This window comes from Athene noctua, unplaced genomic scaffold, assembly GCF_965140245.1.
Source record: "Athene noctua unplaced genomic scaffold, bAthNoc1.hap1.1 HAP1_HAP1_scaffold_31, whole genome shotgun sequence".
Taxonomy (NCBI): domain Eukaryota; kingdom Metazoa; phylum Chordata; class Aves; order Strigiformes; family Strigidae; genus Athene; species Athene noctua.
In genome coordinates, this window is record NW_027437536.1 from 837,814 (window position 1) to 860,204 (window position 22,391).

Here is a 22,391-nt window from a genome sequence, read left to right on the forward strand (position 1 = left end):
AAGGCCTCCTCATCCACCCCCTCGACTCCGACAGAACTCCCCGAGCCCAGCCCTCCCTCCTCCTGAGTCACGACGGAACGATCCCTTTCCCCGGCACGACTCACTCGCATCTCAGTGACCCACCCACGCTCCCGAGTCTCCTTCTGGGGCAGCAAAGAGAACGAGGGACCGCTCCGTGCCAACGAAGCGCAAAAATTACAGAGAGTGCACAGCCTGGAAATGTGGAATATTTGCTTCGGTGGCTGCCATCAGCTCTACTTTCCACAGCCTTTGGATGCCGTCAGCCAGCCCATCAATACACATGAAAAACGTATATAAGGGAAGTTTTTAAAGGAACAAAATATGCCAGCGCCACTCCCGGTACCCTCTGTTCATCTGAGGATGTGTGAACGTGAGGGTGACCTCTACTCTCATGCTCACATCCCTTCTGCCCAACACAAGAAAACATCAGAGATTTCTTCAGGCGTCAGATATGAACACTGCACCTTGGAAATAACAGAAAACAGCTTATTTGGGAGCAGAGCCACGGTATCACCTGCTCTTGAGAGCAAAGCCATCCTCTGAGTGCTATTATTCGCACCCACAGAGAAGCAAAATGCCCCAGAGCCTGTTTTCAGTGTACGTCCGTACAGAAGTCTCAACTAAATAGCAAACAATATTCCTGTCTCCATTTAACTCGGGATTCTTCTGGTTTCTTAGAGACATGTGCTGCTCTAAACCAAAGCAAAGGCCATGGGCAGAGAAACGGCTGGATAGTACACCCCCTCAGCAGATGCTTTTGCTGCATCCAGACAATTTAATCCTAGACTGCGTGGCAAACAACCCACCCCCCATTCACAGAGGAAGGGGGACAGAGAAGGCAGGAAAGTCGGTACATACAACCCCACTGCAACCACAAGGAGCAGAAGCTCCAGCGCTTCTGTGAACTCACCATTCTGGCTAAGTTTTGTTGAACAAACTAGAGTAGAAATCTGGAAAAAGTCTTTGCTGATGGTGCAGCCTCCGAGGTTCTCCATGCTCTTGCCTGTTGCAGTGTCCCTTTTCCTCCAGTTCTATTTTAGTGGATGGCAGACTGACCTACGTCGAGGCATCCTCCAGCTTCTCGGATTCTGCCTACAGCAGTCTTTTAACTACAACATGAAACAACTTGAAAACATCTAGGAAAAAACCTTGGTAATAAGGAAATTTTATTATTGACACTGGATTTTCTTAGGTTTGCTCCGGAACCAAAGCTATCCAATGGGTCTTTAACAACGGTAATTCAGCACTAACCTGTCTGCAGATTAGAGCTGGGATGCGCTAAAGGCTGCAGAAGTAACTTTTCCCAGCCATGAAAACCCACATAATACTCACTAACAAGTGCCTTTGGAATCAGAACATCCCCAGCAAAACATATTCAAGGTTTAACGGTCAACCTGCCAAACATGCAAGTTGCACAGTACTTGCTATTTAGTTGCTGGATCTAATAGAACAGTCTATAAAACATTTTTCTGTGCAATTCCATAACAGTAATTCACCAAAAGTCAGTCAGCTGAGGCAGCTACCATAGAAAGACTAAAGTATGTCAAAATTCTACCTTGTAAACTATAAGGTCCTGTTCTCCATCTCTCAAAGTTGTTCCATCATATCTCATGAGCTTCACAAATGCTAGGGCAAGTATCTTCTCAGATTTATCTTTGACTAGTACAAAAAAAAAAAAAAAAGGAAGAAAAAACCACCGCATAATTAAGTATTTGATACAGACAGTCCATCTAAACCTCAAAAATATGGATAACGTGGTAACGAATGACCATAGCAAAAGATTCTCACATGGACAAAGTGTACAAGAAATACAAAGTCAAATACTTCAGTAGGGCCCCACAGCATTCTCCTGGCAAAACTGGCTGCTCGTGGCTTGGATGGGCACACGCTTTGCTGGGTAAAAACCTGGCTGGCTGGCCGGGCCCAAAGAGCTGTGGGGAAGGGAGTTAACTCCAGTTTACCACCAGTGGCGTCCCCCAGGGCTGGGTGTTGGGGCCGCTCCTGTTTAACACCTTCACTGATGAGCTGGACGAGGGGTCGAGTGCCCCCGCGGTCAGTTTGCAGGTGACACCCAGCCGGGTGGGGGTGTTGGTCTCTCGAGGGTGGGGAGGCTCTGCAGAGAGACCTGGCCAGGCTGGAGCCATGGGCTGAGCCCAGCTGGGGGAGTTTCACCGAGGGCAAATGCCGGGGGCTGCCCTTGGGCCACAACAGCCCCAGCAGGGCTACAGCCTGGGGGAGGAGTGGCTGGAGAGCTGCCGGTCAGAGAGGGACTGGGGGGGTTGATAATGAGCCAGCAGTGTGCCCAGGGGGCCAAGAGGCCAATGGCATCCTGGCTTGTGTCAGCACTGGCGTGGCCAGCAGGGACAGGGAAGGGATCTGAGCCCTGGGCTCGGCACTGGTGAGGCTGCCCCTCGATGAGTGGGTTCAGTTTTGGGCCTCTCACCCCAAAAAGGCCATTGAATGACTCGAGCGTGGCCAGAGAAGGGCAACGGAGCTGGGGCAGGGTCTGGAGCACAGGTCTGCTGGGGAGCGGCTGGGGGAACTGGGGGGGTTCAGTCTGGAGAAGAGGAGGCTGAGGGGAGACCTCCTGGCCCTCTGCAACTCCCTGCCAGGAGGGGGCAGAGAGGGGGGATGAGTCTCTGGAGCCAAGGCCCCAGCGCCAGGCCCCGAGGGAATGGCCTCAAGCTGCCCAGGGCAGGGTCAGGCTGGCTCTGAGGAAGGATTTCTGTGCAGAAGGGGCTGTTGGGCGTTGGAATGGGCTGCCCAGGGCAGGGGGGAGTCCCCGGGATCCCTGGAGGGGTTGAAGAGTCGGGCTGAGCCAGCGCTGAGGGATCTGGGGGAGTTGGGAACGGTCGGGGGGGGTCATGGTTGGACTAGGTGCTCTTCAAGGGCTTTTCCAAACTAGACGATTCTGTGAAATAGGATGGTCTTTGAAATGCAAGACAGAACCAAAACAATGCAAAATGCATAAGAGTCTGACCACACCAACAGTAACTAGACGCATAATATTTCTATTATATCTGTTTTTTTAGAAAGATGGATGAAAGCAAAGTTTTTACTTTTTAAAAACAGAACTTTGATGCATTTAGAATGTTCAGGTATTCAGGAGTTACAGGTATGGCAGCGCTTGGTACCCACGACCAGCACTGAGGATCTCATCAGGGCTCCATCGCTGGGAAGGGGAACATCAGAAGCAAAACAGAAACTGGATCCATAACTGCAGGTGAAGAGCCCAAGTTTCTGAAACTTGACCCACTCTACAACCAACACAAATAGAAAAGACATTCAGCTTGCCCTCGTTGTTCAAAATCTATTATCAATAGTCATTATTTGGAAAACGAAAGCAACGGGGCAAGTAGAAATCATAAAGTTAAGAAGTAAAACCAAAGGGAAAGTGCAATCATCTTGAGATAGCCCAAGGAGCCTGTGAGAAAGCCCTGCAGCCCCAATGCATGGCCTGTACTTAACATTTAAACCACGGCCAACCTACATTTTTGAGTCACCTTAAAAATATTTCTGACTAGGAAGTTGTAGCCCACAATCATGATTTTGACACTTATGACACAGATTTGGGGAATATTGTTTTGATGAGCAAGTATAATTCTCTGAACTAAGAAAATCTTCTTTTAATAGTCACTTTGCAAAATATACAACTTCAATTAAATAACCACTATGGGATAACGTACTATACATATTTCACAGACACGTATAGATGAGGAGTACTACATGTCTTAAAACGCATCCAGTGGACACAACCTGATTAATGCTTTTGTCTCCACATTTATTCTACAGCAAAAATTTTTGCTGCAGATTTAGAAAGGCTTTCCCATCGAGAGAGCCAGCCCCTGTAATCACTGTATGGAACGAACATTATCGCAACCCAGGCAAATCCCCAAACTTCACTGCAAGTGGAAGATGTCTGGCTGTCTCAATCCCATCCTCAACAGCTCAAAGCATCTCAGCTGCCAGCAACGTTACAGGAAAGCCGAGGAAAACCACAAGCTCTCAAGTATCATTTAGATGAAAATTACTTCAAAACAACCACAAGTCAGTCTGAGAACCAGAAGCAGAAACCAAGTCTCTTAATGCCTAAATCTTCCATTTCTGATGCTAAGCCTACTGTAAACTCTTTCACATTCCCACTTCACACGTGGGGTCGTTAAATATCTTTACTACTCCCTACCCACCTGGCTCTAAGATACATAATACCATAACCCTTTCAGCTGCTAACTGAAAGCTTTATTAACTCGTCCTTTTCTTTGACTCGGAGAAATAACTGGTCAGGAAAGGAAAAATAATGTCGAGACTTAAGAGTGAGGAAGATTTAATGGAAAAAAGAAGCTGAGGTGCTAACCTAAAATAAGCAGGCAAACAACTTTTCCCCACACTAAAAGCAATTAGAACTGCCAATCACAGATTAGGAACGTTATGTGCCTCTTTCAGGAGACTTTGGCCACAGATGCTGATGAGAACCGTAACAAAAAGGCTGAATTACTCACAGCCCTGTGATGATCTGTGACGGAACGTGAACCTTACACGACTGCGGGTCACATCTTCAATAGGGATTGCGACCTTCACGGATTGGGAAAGAGGACAGAGAAAGAAAACAGTCGGTGCAGGATCATCAGACATCACCGACTACTACCAAATCTCATGGAGACACCTCTCAACAATACGCCTGGCGCTTTCAAAAAGATCTGTGTGAAGTACCCGCTTCATTTCGCCCTAGACGACCTTGAAACGTCACAGATTCCCCAGGAAAGTTCTTGCACCGAGGAAGAGAGAAGGAAGCAAGCCAGCCTGTTAAGTTACCCCACAAGACCTGCAACTTCAGACGGCGGGCTGTAACCTCAAAGCCTCCCCTGCCGCTCCCCCCAGCTCGGGAATAAGCCCCTCTTGAGTTTGGCTGGTAGAGGTGAACGTGATAAGCAATAGCAAAGTAGAAGTTCTTTACGTATCTGTTATCTACACAACACTTGTGGTACATGTACTATCCACACGTAACCAGTGTGCAGAGATGTAACCACTGCTCTTCTCCACCAGAATTTTTGCCAGAGCCCACCCACATTCAGGCTCCGTGCCCCAACACCACGTCTAGGTTTCTGCCATTCCCTAGCAGCCACTCTGTCTACAGATGCAACAAAAGCAACTTTGGACTCAAACCAACAGGGTGCAGAGCATCTCTAAGTCCCCTCCCACTACACATATGCTGCTCCCACTGACTACAGCTACACAGAATATATTTTATAAAGCTAACATCAGCCTCCTCTGTAACATTAAAACTTGGCATTTAAGCGAAAATGTTATTAGTCCAGCAAATTCAGCAAGCTTAAAGCACAATCAGCCAGATCCCAAACCACTGATGAGTTCAACAGCACAGCAATTCCGTTTTAACCTTATATATCCTGCTTCTCTAGGCCAGCTTCACGGAAATAGGAGGAAACCATTCCTAAACAGGTGTGGCAGTTCCCCCCTAACAGCTGTCTTGACCAAAAGGAGGAAATCAAACTCATTATGCAACAAAAGCCAAATCTGTTTTCCAGCCGTCTAGGCGCTATTCCGTTCGTCCTACTAAACACAAACACAAGCACTGCATTTCCCTAGGTTTGTTTCGCATTTTAGTAACAGCAATTATACACAGACATGGCAAAATAGTTAAAAGCCACAGTATCTTCAACATTCACAGCATCCCAGAATCATCTGGGTTGGAAAAGCCCCTGAAGCTCCTCCAGCCCCACCATGACCCTCCCCCTGACCGTCCCCAACTCCCCCAGATCCGTCAGCGCTGGCTCAGCCCGACTCTTCAACCCCCCCAGGGATCCCGGGGACTCCCCCCTGCCCTGGGCAGCCCATTCCAACGCCCAACAGCCCCTTCTGCACAGAAATCCTTCCTCAGAGCCAGCCTGACCCTGCCCTGGGCAGCTTGAGGCCATTCCCTCGGGGCCTGGCGCTGGGGCCTTGGCTCCAGAGACTCATCCCCCCTCTCTGCACCCTCCTTTGAGAGGAGGTTTCGCAAGTAGTAGTACTGAAAACAGACGTTCAGCAAAAATTGTGCTGAGACTTCCTAAGTCTGAACTATCAACTCAGAGTGCAGCAAGTTGAATCTAACAAACAAACAAACAAGAATCACACGTTATTTCTGGACTGAAAGAATACCAGTCATTAAGAGTATGTACCATATCACTCAAAAAGCACCACAGTACCTCCTTTTTAATTACTTTTTTTAAACACACCTTCTTTCAGTATTAATTTGAAACGATGAGTTTTAACAGTCATTACTTTATCCCACAGACAGATATTTTGCAATTTAACAATATTTAAACAACCTGCAGAGGTCTGTTTAACTTGTTACATCAGGAAGTGGTTTGATGGTTTTGCTGGCTTGGGGCTTGCAGGGGAGGGCTGTGTTTAGCTTCGCTTCTAAAAATGCATTTCAACTACACCCCCATTCAATTGAGAGTTTGAAAATGAATTGGGGAACCGGGGGATTTCTGATCATTTCATGAGACAGACGGTTTACAAGCCAACATACAATCGTAACAAGCAGAGGTGCTGAGGCACTTGCACCAGAGCGGACCTACAGTAAACCCTCTGACAAACGCACAGTCAGCAACCACAGGGAGAAATCAACCTCAGGATTTACAGAAGACTACTTGAAACCCAACCTACTTATCCCCATCAAATTCAGATTTCCTGAGGGAACGCTGGCAGGTCCCTTTGTGTAGATCGTTTCTAAAAAGAAAGCAACTCCTCAGCAACAAAGTGTCAGAATTTCTTGAAGGAAGCAGAGCACGTAGAAATTGAACTCTCAGATTAGTGCCAAGGCTGCTGCTACGCGTGGCTACACAGCCTGGCAGGGGCAGTCCCATCCCATTTAAGCTCTGCACTCGGGGAACCACAGGCACAGCGTGACGAGCAACAGCGTGGCACCAGAACCTACCTGAGGTGAAGAGACTTGCCTGATGCTCTGCTGAACATGACCAAGTGCTGCTGCACTCTTCCTTCCCAGATCCCCCTGTCCTACACCTTTCACAGAAATCGGACCTTCATAAGCCCTCCCACCCCGCTACTGTAACTGAGTAAGCACAGATTAGGGACTACACTCAGGAGTACACTCACCTCATAAATTTTGATTCCAGTGGATCATACAGAGACATCAGCACTTCAGCACCTTCTCCTGTTTCACAGATTACAGTTTTTAAATTCACAAATAAAGCAAATGAAGGAGTGGCAGCAAACTTGGCTTGTCTGTTGATATCAATATCCTGTTTCTGAGACTGTAATTCAAGAACAGAAGAAACTCCAGTTTAACTTAGCCTAACAAATATCCAACCGCCACAAAACTTTCCTAAAACCTTTCCGAGAGAAGAGGGCTTTTCTGTTGATCACTGCTGTGATCTTTGTTTATATTAAGATTTATGACAGACTGCATTTTCTTGATCTGTCTTGAAGTGCCACACCATAAGGAAAAGAAGAGGAAAAAAAAAAAAGAAAAAAGAGGAGGTGTCTTAACTTATTAAAAAGAGAGCTAAACAAATGGAGGAAGAGATAGAGCCTCAAATATACCTGACCCAAATAAACAGAAGTTTGTTCCTTGCTTTGTCTGAAGTTTCTCTGACAGGTACAGCGTGCCCAGAACACAGGAGAGAGAGCAGTGCCATCTGTACAGGTTACCCACCCCTCGGGCTTTACTTCCCATAAACTTTCCACAGACTACTTTATCTAGGCAGCAGGAAGGAATGCACGTGGCACAAAAAGGAAACTGGCTGAGGCAGGGACAAAGAAACAACTCCGGGTGCAAAAAATGCAATCGTTAATAAGGATTTGAATTGCAAACAAGCTGCTTATTCAAGTCTGAGAATGGCTCTAAATTTGCGCCTTGTATTTCAACAAACAAGTTTTCGGGATTGGCGTACAGGAATCATACAAACATAACAAGGACCTTATTCTACTTGAGTCTCAAAAAGCAGCTCTCACGACAACCTAACACACAGACCTGCGACACGGGTGTCTCCGGCATTAACCTACAAGTGTAGTCGACTCACTGAGACAGGTCTGAGCCATGAATTCTGCTAAGCCCTTTAAAGGGTGAAAGACAATTAAACAGACATACAAGTTCTGAAAAATGTTTAAGCTTGAGGAGTCTTCATAAGCGTATCACATTCTTCATTACCAATGCTAAAAATAAGAGTCGCCTAGTTAGTTTAGTCTTATGTTTCAAAGAGAAAAACTGCAGTGCATAGTCTCTTACTTTTTCCTCCTGCAGCCTCTCTTCAACTTGCTTGGAAGCTATTTTTAAAAGCTGAATTTCCAGCTTTTTCTCGTGCTGGTCTGCTCTGGGTCCAAGATATTGCCATCTTCATCTCTAACAACCAGATCTAAATCCAGAATTCTAAACAAACCAAAAAAATAGGCTTCTGAATTAACAGTGCTCAAACCAATGCTTAAAAAACCACCTGCCCAGTGTTTAACATTAAAGCCATGCACACCTGCCCTATGATAGAAAACCAGTAATTGTTCGATACACAATAAAACAATTTAACATGCCGCCAACCCCGGAGATAACCATCCCTGGCTGGAAGTCACTTTCTTCCCAGGCACGGAAAGAGTGAACTAGCAGAACAGCTGGAGAAGTAATTTCTTAAACAACTAAATTTGCAAGAGACTTTGTCTCCTCCTCGGATCATCTGACAGTTTGAACTAACAACTACTACAGTCACACCACAGGCAAACTGGCCAGCTCATTTCGTCTCGCTCCGCATTCTCCTCCAAAGCAAGCATATTCATATTTGAGCAAAAACCTGCAAGGTACAAGAAGGGGGAAGTTGTTTCCCTTTATCCAAAGCCGAAGCCAGATTTCTGTCCGCAGAGAGGAAGGCTTCTGCCATCATCAAATCCAGTCTTGGGAAAGAGCCTTCACATTCCTCCATGCCAGTACAGTGCTGGCAGCAGAACCAAGGATTAAAACAAACCAACCACCCGATCGGGTCTCGGCTGATCCGCAGTTCTCTACCTATCCTCCCCAAGACTGACCTCCTCACCTCTGTTCCAGTAGATGTGGGCCCTCTTTTCTTCTTCTAACTCCGCAGTCACCTCTCATGATGGAGCTGCTGCCACTTTGGTTTTGAAATAGGTTTGATCAGTGAACTTAAATCAAACTTGCAGTGTCTGACGAGCCACACAGAGGCTCGGGATTTATCTGAGAGTAAGTTCCCTCTGGACACGGCCTGCTGCCACCTGAAAAGAAGAACAGGAGCCGTGGCAGAAGACGACATGTTTCGTGTACTTAGAGGATCACGCCTCACACCCCTCCCTGACAAGAGGGAAACCTGGAGGTGTCAAACCAAGCCTTGAGCCGGCTCAATACACAAACCCCTCCAATTAATCGCACTGCGTTAATTCCAAGGGGGATGAACATCACTCATACGAGTTGCAGAGCGCGGGTGGCAGCTTATTAGCAAACACCTCCTCACCTCTGCTCTGTAACTGCATCCAGTCACCGCGGGACTCTTAAGCATCCCTGGAACACCCAGCTCCCAGCTGAGTTTTCCAGTGAGAAAATGCTTTCATCATTGAAAGCAAACAGAAAAGCAGACAAAATCACCTTGCTCCTCCCTACTACTGTTCCCTGGACAGCAGCCAGAGCAGGAGATCAACCCACTGACCGCTTGTACCGCAGCTGCCAGCCCCGGGGGAACAGAAGCAGAGTCCTTCCGTAGGAGATGCCCGCCTGGTCCAGAAGAAAAGGTAACTCAGAAATTCAGAGCAAGACTAATCGCCCAACTGCTACACACCAACAGGACAACAACTCGTGCACAGACTGTCAAACAAATAGAAGCAAACACTCCTCTGATTTCATTTCTTTCATTTATCCTTTAACTTGCAAATGATGCTTCTTGGAAAAAAGAGATGAATTTTTTTGCCTAACCGTCCCCTTACAGATTTCTGCAGCTGAACACAAAACATGTTTTCACATCAAAATTACCTGACCCAATTTCAGGAAAACATTAAAAATACAAATTCATGAGACCACTTTTACTTCCTCCATTATTTTGACAACATGCAGTAAAATCGCTGTGGTTATTTATAGAAAAAAACCTTATTTACAAATCGGTGTTTCACAAAACAGGAAAAGCTAGGTAGGATTAGATCAGAAAATATTTGTATGACGCATGATGAATTCATTCTGTCTGGATATCGAAATCATCATTTGTGCTTATTTCAGGCAAAAGTGAATGTATGACTACATTAGAAACATACGGTATCTTTCAGCTGCGAGTATTTACTCAGAAGCTCAAATTCACTTCCCTCCTGTACTCCACAGAGAATGGTCTGATCACTTAATTACTCCATCAGAACATCATGAATATAAAGCCCAGCACAAGATGTTCCACTGTATTTGAACACTGAACATCGGGAGGTTATTCAGAGTCACTTTAATCAACTCCTCAGCCAGACGGTAAAACACAGTAGCCAAACAAATAATATCAACAACGTCTGGTTAATTGTCTACTGAGGTACAACAGTCCATACCTTGGATTATAAATGCTAATTACTGACTGAATGCAGTTACCGATGATTTATTTTTAAAAAAAAACCTCACAGCTTTTGCTGATAAAGTGCACGGACAGAAACACTGCAAATTTGGCAGTTCTTAAGGAATATAACACAAATAGCTGAAATCTGATGAGTTATTTACATCACAAGGGATTTAAAGACTGGTTTGCCCAAAACTTTTTCAGTCCCCAGGTGCACAGCACTACAACCCTGTCTCTCAGTATTCAAAACACTGCTTCAAGTAATTTCCCAATTAAAGAGTAAGTTATCATTTCTCATTTTCAATCAAAATGGCAAGTCATAACTGTACAGACAACTTTTAACCTAAAACTGTGTTTTTAAAAATTTTGCTTAAAGCCAGACCACTGTTGGGAGAGTTAATATGTCTGAATCACATATCTAACATAAGCAGCTGATACTGCTGGCTTTTTTGGGGTTTTTTTTGGTAAGTATTTCCTTCACAATTTCCCTCCTCTTCTGTTAAAGAGGTACTTGATTAAATCTGTGAGTTTTCTGGTACAAGCTGGATACTACAGAAGTAGAGGAACAATGAGCTAAAGGATGCTTCTGAGCCAAATCCTTCAACATCCCAGTACAGCCAAGTGACTTCAGGGCACACGCAGCTGGTGGTGTTGAGAGGGCAACAACTGTTTATGCTGCAAAAGCAAACAGAGTTTAAATCATATCTTGAACGGAGGCAATACTTGCACTTTTCAACTGACCTTAAAAATTACAACTTCATACCAATACTAAATTGATGATATCATCAAGTGAGTTACATATGGATTCCACGTTACATCTTATAATTTGTACTATATTTTAAAGATGCTCTATTGACTTCGTTCTCCGCCTGGCTGTAACAGGACTGTTAACATACTCCTGTTCCATCCTCATCAATACAGGAATAAAAGAACCCTTCAAGAAGCCGTTGACAGCTAACATGTATTGCACAAGCTGATTTGGTTTTAAGCATAAAAACTTAGAAAATACCGTTCACAAACCTGTTGCCATAATCGATTTTGGCAGTCACTCTCTTTTTCAGTTCTTTGAGCTCAGCTTGGGGTAGGGTCCCAGAGAGTACTGGAGATCTCCACTCAGTAAGGTCACAGATCATGTGCCGTACACTGCAGAACATTTCTCTGTTATCTTGCTGTTTGGAGGAAAAAGATGGGTAGAAGTTAGATTTGAAGTCTACTGTGCATCTTGTAAATACATATAATAAATTGCAAGTATAAAATATGAATTCCAAAGGGTAAGAGTCTGTAAGTAGCTCTAAATCAGGAGCCTAACTTTCTAGAGCCTAGAGCACTGAATACAAAGAATCTTACACTCTTCATTAAAGTATCTAAGTAAGTATACATGCTTGTGTTTATGTTACCTTAAAGCCAGGATCAAGCTGCATTCAGAACAGGCGTTCAAGGGAAAGCTATCCTTTCCTTGGTTCACAGAGGAACTTCATTCAATGACCTCTATATTGAGTAGAGCACGACTAAAAATGGGGCATTTTAACAGCAAGAGGCTCCAGTTCTGCAACACTCCATCTGCAACACATTACAGCCTCCTTTCCCTGCCTAGTTAACCTTCAGAATAACACTTTAAAATTCCTCAGCGTGCAAAGCCGAGCGCATCACTATCTTAGGAGTCCCAGGTAACATCTGGAGGAAGTGAAAAGCCAGGAAAGCACCAAAGCTTATATGGGAAGTTAAACACCTTAACTGGTTACAAAGGCTGGGACTGTGCATATCAAATAGTGCCAGCAGCACACGCAAGCTTTCCTTGGGAACATTCAGCTAAACTAGGCACGGGGAGATAAAGTTCCAGACTTACAACGGAAGAAACCTCTTTTCCAGAGGGTTTTCTATAGGCGTGCCCATACACGCATGCGTTGAGACAAAAGATCAAAGCTTTAACCACAAAACAGAGTTTGACACGTTGGTTTAAACCGTGGACAGTGCATATACACATCACTTGTAGCACAAACAAAACGATGCCAAACTGAAGTCGCACAACAACAACCTTTCTATTTCTACGGTGAAAGATAATGTCGAGACAAAGACAACGCAGAGGCCCTGGATGCTTTGATCTTACCCAGAAGTGCTCTCTCCTACTGTCTTCACAACCCGCAAAATCCAAGCCGTTAGTTCAATACCCTCTTAAAAAGAATGCATCTTCCTAAACACCCTACATCAGTGAATTATTCAGGCTACACTCAGCTGTCTTTCATTCAGACTGTACCTAGGCCTCGTTTGACTGAGAACAACTGGATTAATTAAAGAATGAAAATAAAATTCTCCACTCTATCTAGAAGACAGCAAAAAACTGCAGAAGGTGCAGGAAAAGAACAGAATGACTCAAAAGATTCAGGGAGAAAATATCTAACTGTGAAACTTAAAGACTTCAGTCTGTGCAGATTGCCTAAAAGCTGACTTGATTCTAGTGTGAGAACCTTCACAGAGAGAAAATACCCATTATTCAAAGCTCGACAATGTGGCAGAGAAAGACACAACAGGCACATGTGGCTGGAAGCTACATTTGACAATTCTGACAGAACTCCGTAAGGCAGAAAACAATGCCTGGATAATGGCTTTCAGCAAGGAGTTCAGTCCACAAGACTTACTGAAGACAGAACTGAGAAATTACTGAAATTTCATCTGCATAAAAGAAAGGGATCTCATATCAAAGGCCGCTTTTAATATACCAGGCGGAAGTTGTAAGAGACTCAAGGGCTGGAAGATAAAAGTTGGGAGAACTCAAATTAGAACTAAAGCAGGGGGCAGGGAGTGGAGGAAGTTCATCTAGGGAATTATCAGTCGAGAGAGTAAGAAAATTTATAGAGAAAAATGTTAAATTATTAACTCTTCCGACACATTTGCATTAATACAGAGAAAGTTGTGCTTTAGCTCAACTAGATGATGATGCAGCTAAGGACAGTACTAGCCAGCAGCACTGCTGATGACAGCACCTCTGAACTTGGTGAGTTACCCATTCAAAATATTCCAAACATACACCCAAGCATTCACAAAAAATGGATTTCCTGAAGAGAGGAGAAGCCTGAAGAAACTCTTAGACTTCAGGAGTTACCACCAAGCTACCGATGCAGATACAGCTGGTGGCTCCCCCTCCTCACCAACACATGACATCTTACTGATTCAATCCATCAGCGTGACTTTTATCGCAGGTGTCTCTCCAGCAGGACTACACCAAGTCCAGCAAGTTTAAGGAGATTTCTCACCTTCCCTTGCAAAGGGGAGACCATTCCTTTCCCCCTTCCTCCACCTGAGCAGCAAATACCTGAAACCCTCCCTGGCTCATCTGGAAACTCTATTCCCACCCGAGCCCGGGAGCACTGCCTCTCCTCCATGAGCTACACAGGCCATCTCTCCAGGGTCAGAGTCCTGAACCTGGGCTCTGGCACCCCTCAAACTGAAACTGCTGCAGTGACAGCCTACCTCCCCTCTCCCACAGGGAGGACACAAAACGCTCAAGGGGAAACCAGTAAAGGCCCACAGGAATGAATTCTGCATTTCGAGGAGAACCGAAGCACCAGTGCAGCACCGACTATTGCCTGAGCACAGCTGTGGCGGTTTGACCTTGGCTAAATGCCAGGTACCCACCAAGCCCCTCTGTCACTTCCCCCCCTTTCCCCCTGTTTTTCTCAACAGGGCAACGAGGGCAAAGAAAATAAGATAGACCAACCCTTGCGGGTAAAACAAAAGCAGTTTTAATAGAAGCACAGCGAAGCAAAGGTCCGCATGTGGAAGCAAAAAACCCAAACAGATTTATTCTCTCCTTGCCACGGAGAGGCGCTGTGGGGCCTTCTCAGGAAGCGGGGCTCCCATACGCGGAGTGGGTGCCTCGGAGGAACAAGGGTGACCCCCCCTTCCTCCTTTCTCCCAGCTTTATGCTGAGCAGACGTCACAGGGTCTGGAATATCCCTTGGGTCAGTCGGGGTCAGCTGTCCTGGCTGTGTCCCCTCCCGAGATCTCACCCACCCCGTCCCACTGGGGGGGAAATGTCCGAAAGAGCCTTGGTGCTGTGTAAGCACCGCTCAGCAGCAGCCACCACACCAGGGTGCTGCCAACACCCTGCAGCTCCCAGCACAAACCACAGCACCGTGGGGCTGCTGTAGGGGAAAACCAATTCCAGCTCAGCCAGAGCCAGTAGAACAGCTCAGAAGGAGCCAAGGGCCACCCAAGCCTCTATAAACATAACTAGACATCTCCGGTTTTGTAACAGACAGCAACACAGGGGAGCAGTATGCTCCGCAACACAGCTGGTGTCTTACCGCTACCCAACATGAATGAGTAAGCTGAGGAAACTCTACAAGCCCAGAGCAATCCTTACACTTAAGTCATGTTGCCTTCCAGAAGTGTAACCACCCTGTTGCTGAATCCTGTAGGCAGAGCTCCAGTAGGACACTACAAGATGCACACTTGTCCTTTCTGCACTCATTGAAAATAAAAGTTCTGGACTTATCCAAAATTTCCAGGAACCACTTTCAGGTTCTTGCTTTTCTTCCTCCCCCCTTTTAAACGGATGATGGACACAGCCAGTTCCTGCGTCCTTCACAGGAGAATCTTGATGAAAACACCTTTCTCAGCTTTCGGCTGCTGCTACGCAAAAGCCAGCAAGAACGTAGCCCAGTTATATCCGCATCGGGATTTTAACAAAAACAATCCACACTGCGCTCGGCTCCATCTGAAGAGTCCTGACGCATCAGTCCCCTGCTGCTTCAGGCTTTTCCCCTGCCACTGCAGCAGGTCTCTGTTGCACCGAGCCTAAGTTTGTAAAGGTGTCTTCTGCTAAGCACTTGGACAGCAGTGAGCTTAATCTCACAGCTACATTTTAATAGCCGTTTCTATGGCTATAAAAACCAAGTTCAACACAATAAAACGGCTATCACACTACTGTGGAAACTGTAAAAAACCAGCCCCTGCAAGACACTATTCATGGCAACAGAGAACTGATGCTGCAGAGCAAAAAGCCTAAAGCGAGGGGAAAATGGGGTGAGGGGAAGAAGTTTTCATCTCCGACGGTTCTTCTCCTCAGCATTTCTACAAGAGAAAACAAAATCAAAATCCTCCATTGCCTTCTCAGGAAAGCTTATGGGGTGGGGAAGAGAGAAGAAGGAGTTTTAGGCTTTTTACACATCCAACCTTGCTCAATTTATTTTTACTTGCCATCACCTTATTTGTCTTTCAGTCCTTCAAGCTGTCTCCAACGGCAAGAACTGCAGAGAAAGAGCACAGATCCAGAGTCAAATAATCCCCAAGCAACTTGTTCTGCTCTCTGACAAATAAGAGCCAGAGAGAAGAATCACCTGCTAAGAGCCACGTCTGATCCACCAACACTTTCTCTGCTCCACAACAGCCAGGCGATTGCAGAAATTGGAAATACGTGACATTTTTCCTCAAGCTGTATCGTATTCCAGAATGAATGGAAAAACCTAACCATGGAAGCGGGTCAAGCAGCACTGAATGCATTAGAAGAGCGGCATTTTGCAAAACCAGGGGGACAACTGTTTTTCCCCAAAGCAGTAAGAAATCACACGCGTCGTGCCGCTTTCAGAGGAGCGACAGAGCTGGCTCGGCAGCGAGCCTTAACAAAGAGTCACTGCCCGGCTCGCTCCGGGTGCCGAGAGCCCGTCTCTCGCCATCGGCCCCTTCCCCAACCAAGGGGGTTCCCTGTCAGCCAGTTACTGCTAACCTGGTGCTACAAGAAAAAAGTACTTGAACTCTCTTTTTTGCCTGTTATCTGCCCAGCATCATTCCAACTATTGCCGGAGAAGAGGTGAAGCACGTGACGCTGGTAGCCCAGGATAGCCCGAGCCAAGGGAGGAGGCAAGAGCCAGCAGGTCAGTGCTCCCTCTGCACTGCCCCACTGGAAGCAACAGCTTAAGAACCACCACGTCCCTCTAATGATTTCTCAAATGTTTGTACTTGGCAGGTTCCAGCTGCTACCACAAGTTTCTGCTAAACTGGGCAGAGTATCTGTCCTCCACAAGCACTTTTACCTTAAAACATTTGTTTTCCCACACTAATGGAGTACTCAACTCATTCAATGCTTTCAAGACCTCCCCCTCCAAACAAAACTACTATAAAACCCCCAACTGATAGTTAGCGCATTGTACGCTCATTTCCAGTCCCCATGTCCACGAAACAGCTTGTTTTTAATACATGCTCATCCCATTCCAAAACCTGCCTGCTGAGGACGGCGCGTGGGGAGGGGGCAAGTATTTGTGCCATTTTCCTGTAGGCACCCAACTTACTCCTCTCGATGAGGAGCCTTTGGTCTTCTGAAGAAAAAACAACTTAACCTTTAAAAATCTTTCATTAGTGTCCCAAGAGCAAAACCACATTGCTGCATGGAAAAGTAACAACAAAAATGCCTGCCGTGTGCAGACGCAGTAAGGAGGGAAACACAGTGGTAGAGCCTAAGGCTTCACTAATGTTCACCAATAATTTGCTTTCTATTAAGTTGACTCAGCCATTTCTCAACGCCATCACTACCCTACCCATCTTAGCAACACTGGAGCTGGTATTCAATTATCCTATTGCCCCTCCGCAAAACGATTCTGTATCTTCTATACTCCTCATGCAAATGTTACGGAAGCACCACAACACCATTATACAAACAACACATGAACTCCTCACCTTAGAGTTTATACCTCAATGCAAGAACAGCTCCCAGATCAGCACGCTGCGTTAAAAGATGGTATCACGCCCGGACTGTACAAGCATACACAGTTACCCCAGTATCTGAGATATTCAAGACCTAATCCTGTTAAAACTTCTCCCAGTGTTCAGCCAAGAACAGGTCACCTTCGTGTGCTGCAACCGCGGAAACCCGCAACTGTTTCATTCAGCCCAAACTGTACTTTCTCTATTTACAGCACAAACCTGAACAACTTCAATCCCTCGGTTATCACAGTTCAGTAAATAAACAGAGGCCTCTTCTGCAGCAGACGCGACTGATAAAAATCTGTTCATAAATCATTTCAAGAATACATTCAACTAGAAAATCAAACGCAAGCTGAACCCACACAAAACTTCTAAAAATGCAAAAAGGACCATCACTGAGTAATTCTCTCCTCATGAAAACGGGCTTATCCAGCTGTACCTAGTCCATGCTTTCTTTTTTAGGAATAAGAATTCCCACCCCACAGAGCCTGAAGCGAGCCATTCCAGCACTCCTCGAAGACTCACTTGCTTCTCAAAGAAGGGTTTTTTCCCCCCAAATAAAACCCTGCTAACGGAACACTCTTCCCATTATGCGGGCAGCACACGCTGACTAAGTGAGTGACGCCCCATGGACGCTGCAGGCAAGATTACAAGGCAGCACTGGTTTAAGGAAGGCTTTGTTCCAGTCCCATGAAGCCCTGCACTGTGCTACCTGCACCGGCATCCCAGCAGCGTGACTCAGCGGGAGAGAGCAGATCGGACTAAACCGAGTCCAGAGTCCAGTTCCCATAGTCAGCCTTTTAGAGACACGCCCAGACCTTCTCTATGAGCCAGCACTAAGGAAATTCCCTCCTCTGTCAGCACCTTACCAGTCCTGGGACTCTTTAGGGCAGAAACGCTTAGCCTTAAAGCCAACGCAGATGTCCCCATTACCCAGGTCAAGGTCTAATGCTTTCTTCAATCCTTTTAGACTCTTAGTTACGGTGAAACACTCAAGAAGAACACCAACAAATAAACAAAGCAGAATATAATCAATACCAAAACAATATTTGGCTCTCCATCACAAGTTCGGGGTTGCTGTTGCGTCCCATTTGACTCACACACTACGGAAACTACTCCCCAAGAAATACTTCTGCACCACAAAAATACCTGTTCTCATCTCCAGCCGCTCCACTTGTGAGCAACAACAACTGCTTTCTCATCAGAAGAGCTCAATAACTGAAAACTCTGGGAAAGGGATCTGTATCCACTGCTTCAATCCCTTCCAGTGCTGTGTCACAGGTCACTAAATCCATTTTAAAAAGGAGTCAATGCCAGCTGCTGCATGACTTGTTTGTGAGCAAGTCCCAGTCTCACAGGAGTTTGTGAGCAAGTCCCAGTCTCACAGGGTTCCCAGCTGCTCTTCTGCACACTGCTGCCGAGCGCCGGGGAAGTGGTTGTCTTCACACCCAGCCGTTAGTGAGCAGCATCGGAAGAGACACCAACAAATGTGCAGAACAGAACTGACCAAGCTGACAGAGGGGTCAGAAGACAGATTGGCAACAACTGCTCCGACAGGCTGCCGAGGAAGGAACCTGTTAGATACTGCCATACCAAAGACATACCTTCTACCGAGTAACTCTGATTGGAAATGGAAGCCCAAATACCTCCAACATTAAACTGGAAAAGCCACAAACCACTTTTTTTTCAAACCAACTTACTAAAAAAACTCTCAGTAAAACCACTGTTACACCACTTCCCTTTACACAGGAAACTTCAGAGATCAACCCACAGGAAAAAAAAAAACAACACACACAAAAAAACCCCACACCAAAACCAAACACAAACCACAACACAAGACATGCCAACCTCAGATGGGAAGAAGTCTCTCAAGTCTGCTTCCCCTAAGATTCTTGGTCAAAAAGGCTACAGATTGATGGAGACACAACTTCACACCTACTAGTCACGGTAAGAAAAAGAGTAACAGGCAACAGTCAGACAGTCCAACAGCACGAGGTGGATGAGGGTCCGTATCTACCGCACGTGTCCTCTCTTAGTGAAAGGATTCAGCCTCCACATACCGCAAATGAGCAAAGAGAGTTTACGGTTCCTTACTGGAGGAGGAGAGGACAACAGAGCTCGTATATTTGCCATTTGCCCCAGCTGTAAGTCTCCAAAGATAAACACGATTGCCCATCAATGTGAAGGGTGAAACAGGGGTGGCCAGGTGAGTAGGCAAGAAGGAATTCCAGCAGGGACAACAAGACAAGGTGAAGCCTGCAAAAAACTGGTGGGCATTTGTGTCCAAGGACAAAATAGGAGAAATAAAGGAAAAAGCCTGGAAAACATTAAAAATTAAGAAGCATATGGCAGATTACAAAACATGCAAAGAAAAATAAACAGGTAGCAAGAAAGCTTTCATGTACAACCGCAGACACTTTTGGATCATAACCAGGTTTTGCTGAAAAAGATACAGAGCAACAGATGTTGCTACAGGCAGAGCCCGCAGCCACCAGGCCATCCAGCAGCCAAGTTCACCAGGCAACATCGCCATCGCCTCGCGTTAGACAGAGCACACCACAGGCTCACTACAAGCATTATGTTCTATATATTCAAGCTCCAAGCGAGCCATAGGTTGGCCGACACAAAACAGCAAAGGTGTTAACGGGCTCCCACGCAGCCCCAAAGCAGCAGGAAAACAACAAAGAAACCAAGAGGGCAATCTTTTCCAAGCCAGGCTGCACTGCAAGGCAGAGGCAAGGACGGAGCGACTCCCAGCTCGCCGTACGACGGCAGTCTCCACAGCACTTCAGGGGGGAGGAAGCATGGGCTTAGTCGTGCCTGCAGCTGGTCCCTCCTTCAGAGTCACGGACCAACAGGAGGCCCAGGCAAGGCAACCGAGCTGGCGAACAAACCCTCTTTTAGTTCTTTCCCTTGCCTAATAAACAATAATAATTAAAAGGAAAACTCCACCCCCTGCCACCTGGATGCTACTTTTTAGTCACATACTCCTATTTTTGGAGAGTAACTTGACATACAGTCAACAGGAACTGTAAAGGTTCCCCCAGACCCTTAGCTATAACTTTCCTGACCCAAGTGCCACGCTTAACCGCATCTCTACTTAGCCATTACAGCTGCAGTGCATCCCCTCCTTTAGAGGACAGTATTTACAGGCAATTCCAAGTCACCGCCTCAGTAACCCACGGCCGTTTCGGGGTCATGATTTGTTCACTGAAGCCATATGCACAGCAGATTTGTTTGAAAGCAAGCATCCTTTTTAATTGTTCACCATCTGCGCCAAGGCCTGGAAACTCAAATTATCATCAGCTCTGCTTCCCTCTGGCTCAGCACTGAGATGTTTCCCGTTCCGGGGCCCACTACAGGAACACCTTTTACATTACCAGTTGCTTTCACTTCACTTCATCGCAGCCTTCGCTACAGACAATATCAAACACACGCTAGGCGGAAGCAGAAGCCCCTCCTCAATAAAAGCACCCAACTACTTTCACTGAACCATTCCCTACGGCCAACATTTTTTCCTGCACACCAGCTGGCACCATTAAGAGGATGCTAAAGGCTAAAGCATCAGCTGGAGGCAGGCAGGCATGCCACTGGAGACACAGGTAACAGCAGAGCTTTCCATGATCCTGGATCCCGTCCCCTCCCAACAACTCCCGTCAGCCTTACGCAGGTACCACCAGTGCCAGGGTTTGCCATCTTACGTCTTCTGAACTCTTTTTAGTTTTTTTCATTCCACCTATGGAAACCAGGAGAGCCCTCCTCTATTAACACAGCGCAGTTGAAAGTCCTCGAGTGAGGTTTCGGTACGGCCCGGCATCATCAGCTCCTTGCCTGGGATCGGTTACCTCCTCCTGGGACCCACGGGCTACTCAGCTACGTTCCCTAAACTGATGTGATTTTATTACATTCCACCCCAAATTGAGTGATGTCAGTACTTCCCTGCCTTGTTCAGAGCAGAAGGAGAAGGCAGAGCAAACACAAACACCAAGGGCCGGACTTCCAGAAGGTACGTGGGTGCTCGAAGAGGCTCTCGGGCACTTCGCGCTCCACACGCTCGCACCAATCCCAGCGCCCACCGGCACTGGCAGACGTGCATTTTCAGGGCTGCTCGGGAGCTGCGCCCCCAGCAAGCTCTGCCAACAACCAGTGAGGAAATCTCCACGTCCAGCCACGAGGTTCCTCCACGAGGAAGACAACTCTCCACGATGCCACCAACGATGCCCTCCACACACGGGGCTCCTCAGGCACTCCTGCTTTACCACAGTACGCTCCCAAAGCCCTGCACCTAGCTCAGCTTGGGAGCTGCTCACACAGGTTTTTAACCTCAATATTGATTAACTCCTGGAGCAGAAACACGGAACTGACACAGCTACTGCAACAGGAGAGAGGTACAGAACTAAATGCCTTAAGGAACCAAGTGCCTACAAACAGACACACCCATTACGGACACTTTTCCTTCCAATCGCCTTCATAAATTACACAGCAAATCCTGGATCACTTGCTGGGGTTTTCGACTGGGTAACAGAAAGGCATTTTGGTACTCCTACACCCTTCAGTAAAATCAGCCACCACAAACCTCCGAACACATCTTACAGAAAGGTCTGTGCTATAATAATACAAACAGCACTCTAAATAAAGCAGCAGGGCTAAGAAGCAGTATTTAAGAAAAACAAGTATCAACTATGGGCAACAGTTACTTCAGTTATTCATCCCTCGGTTTTGTTATTTAGATGGTTACACGATTACACATAACAGTTCTCCATGTAATTATTTCAGGTTAGTTGCAAAGCTCTATGGAGCACAAAAGTATTTCCAGAGAGATTTCGTATTTTGCTGGTTTATAAATGAAATTCAGCAACTGCTGCTTCTTGTGTTACAAGTCCTTACATCAGAAACCAGATTTAATGCACACATTACATAAACACGGGAAGATAAATATGCTATAAATACAAAAATGCTTTTGCAACTACAGCCCGAAAACGTAGATAAAGGTTCATAATTACAAGAATTATCTGGTTTTGAACATTCTTTTGGTTTAGATAGGGCATGATCTCAACTCCACCACCACCCCAAGCTAAAGGGGGGAAACATTCCAGGAACTCATTAAGGAATTCATTAAAGCATTATTCAGAA

General features: G+C 46.1%; 1 protein-coding gene across 1 annotated transcript in view; it reads right to left on the bottom strand.

The window, feature by feature from the left end:
* Positions 1-22,391, bottom strand: part of LOC141974076 (uncharacterized) — a 64,572-nt gene that overhangs the window by 35,049 nt on the left and 7,132 nt on the right. The window contains exons 3-5 of the mRNA XM_074933328.1: positions 11,580-11,728; positions 9,063-9,258; positions 7,141-7,298 (exon numbers count right to left, since the gene is read on the bottom strand). Of these exons, the coding sequence (XP_074789429.1) occupies positions 9,111-9,258; positions 11,580-11,728 (297 nt within the window). The 3' untranslated portion in view covers positions 7,141-7,298; positions 9,063-9,110. The remainder of the gene's footprint in view (positions 1-7,140; positions 7,299-9,062; positions 9,259-11,579; positions 11,729-22,391) is intronic.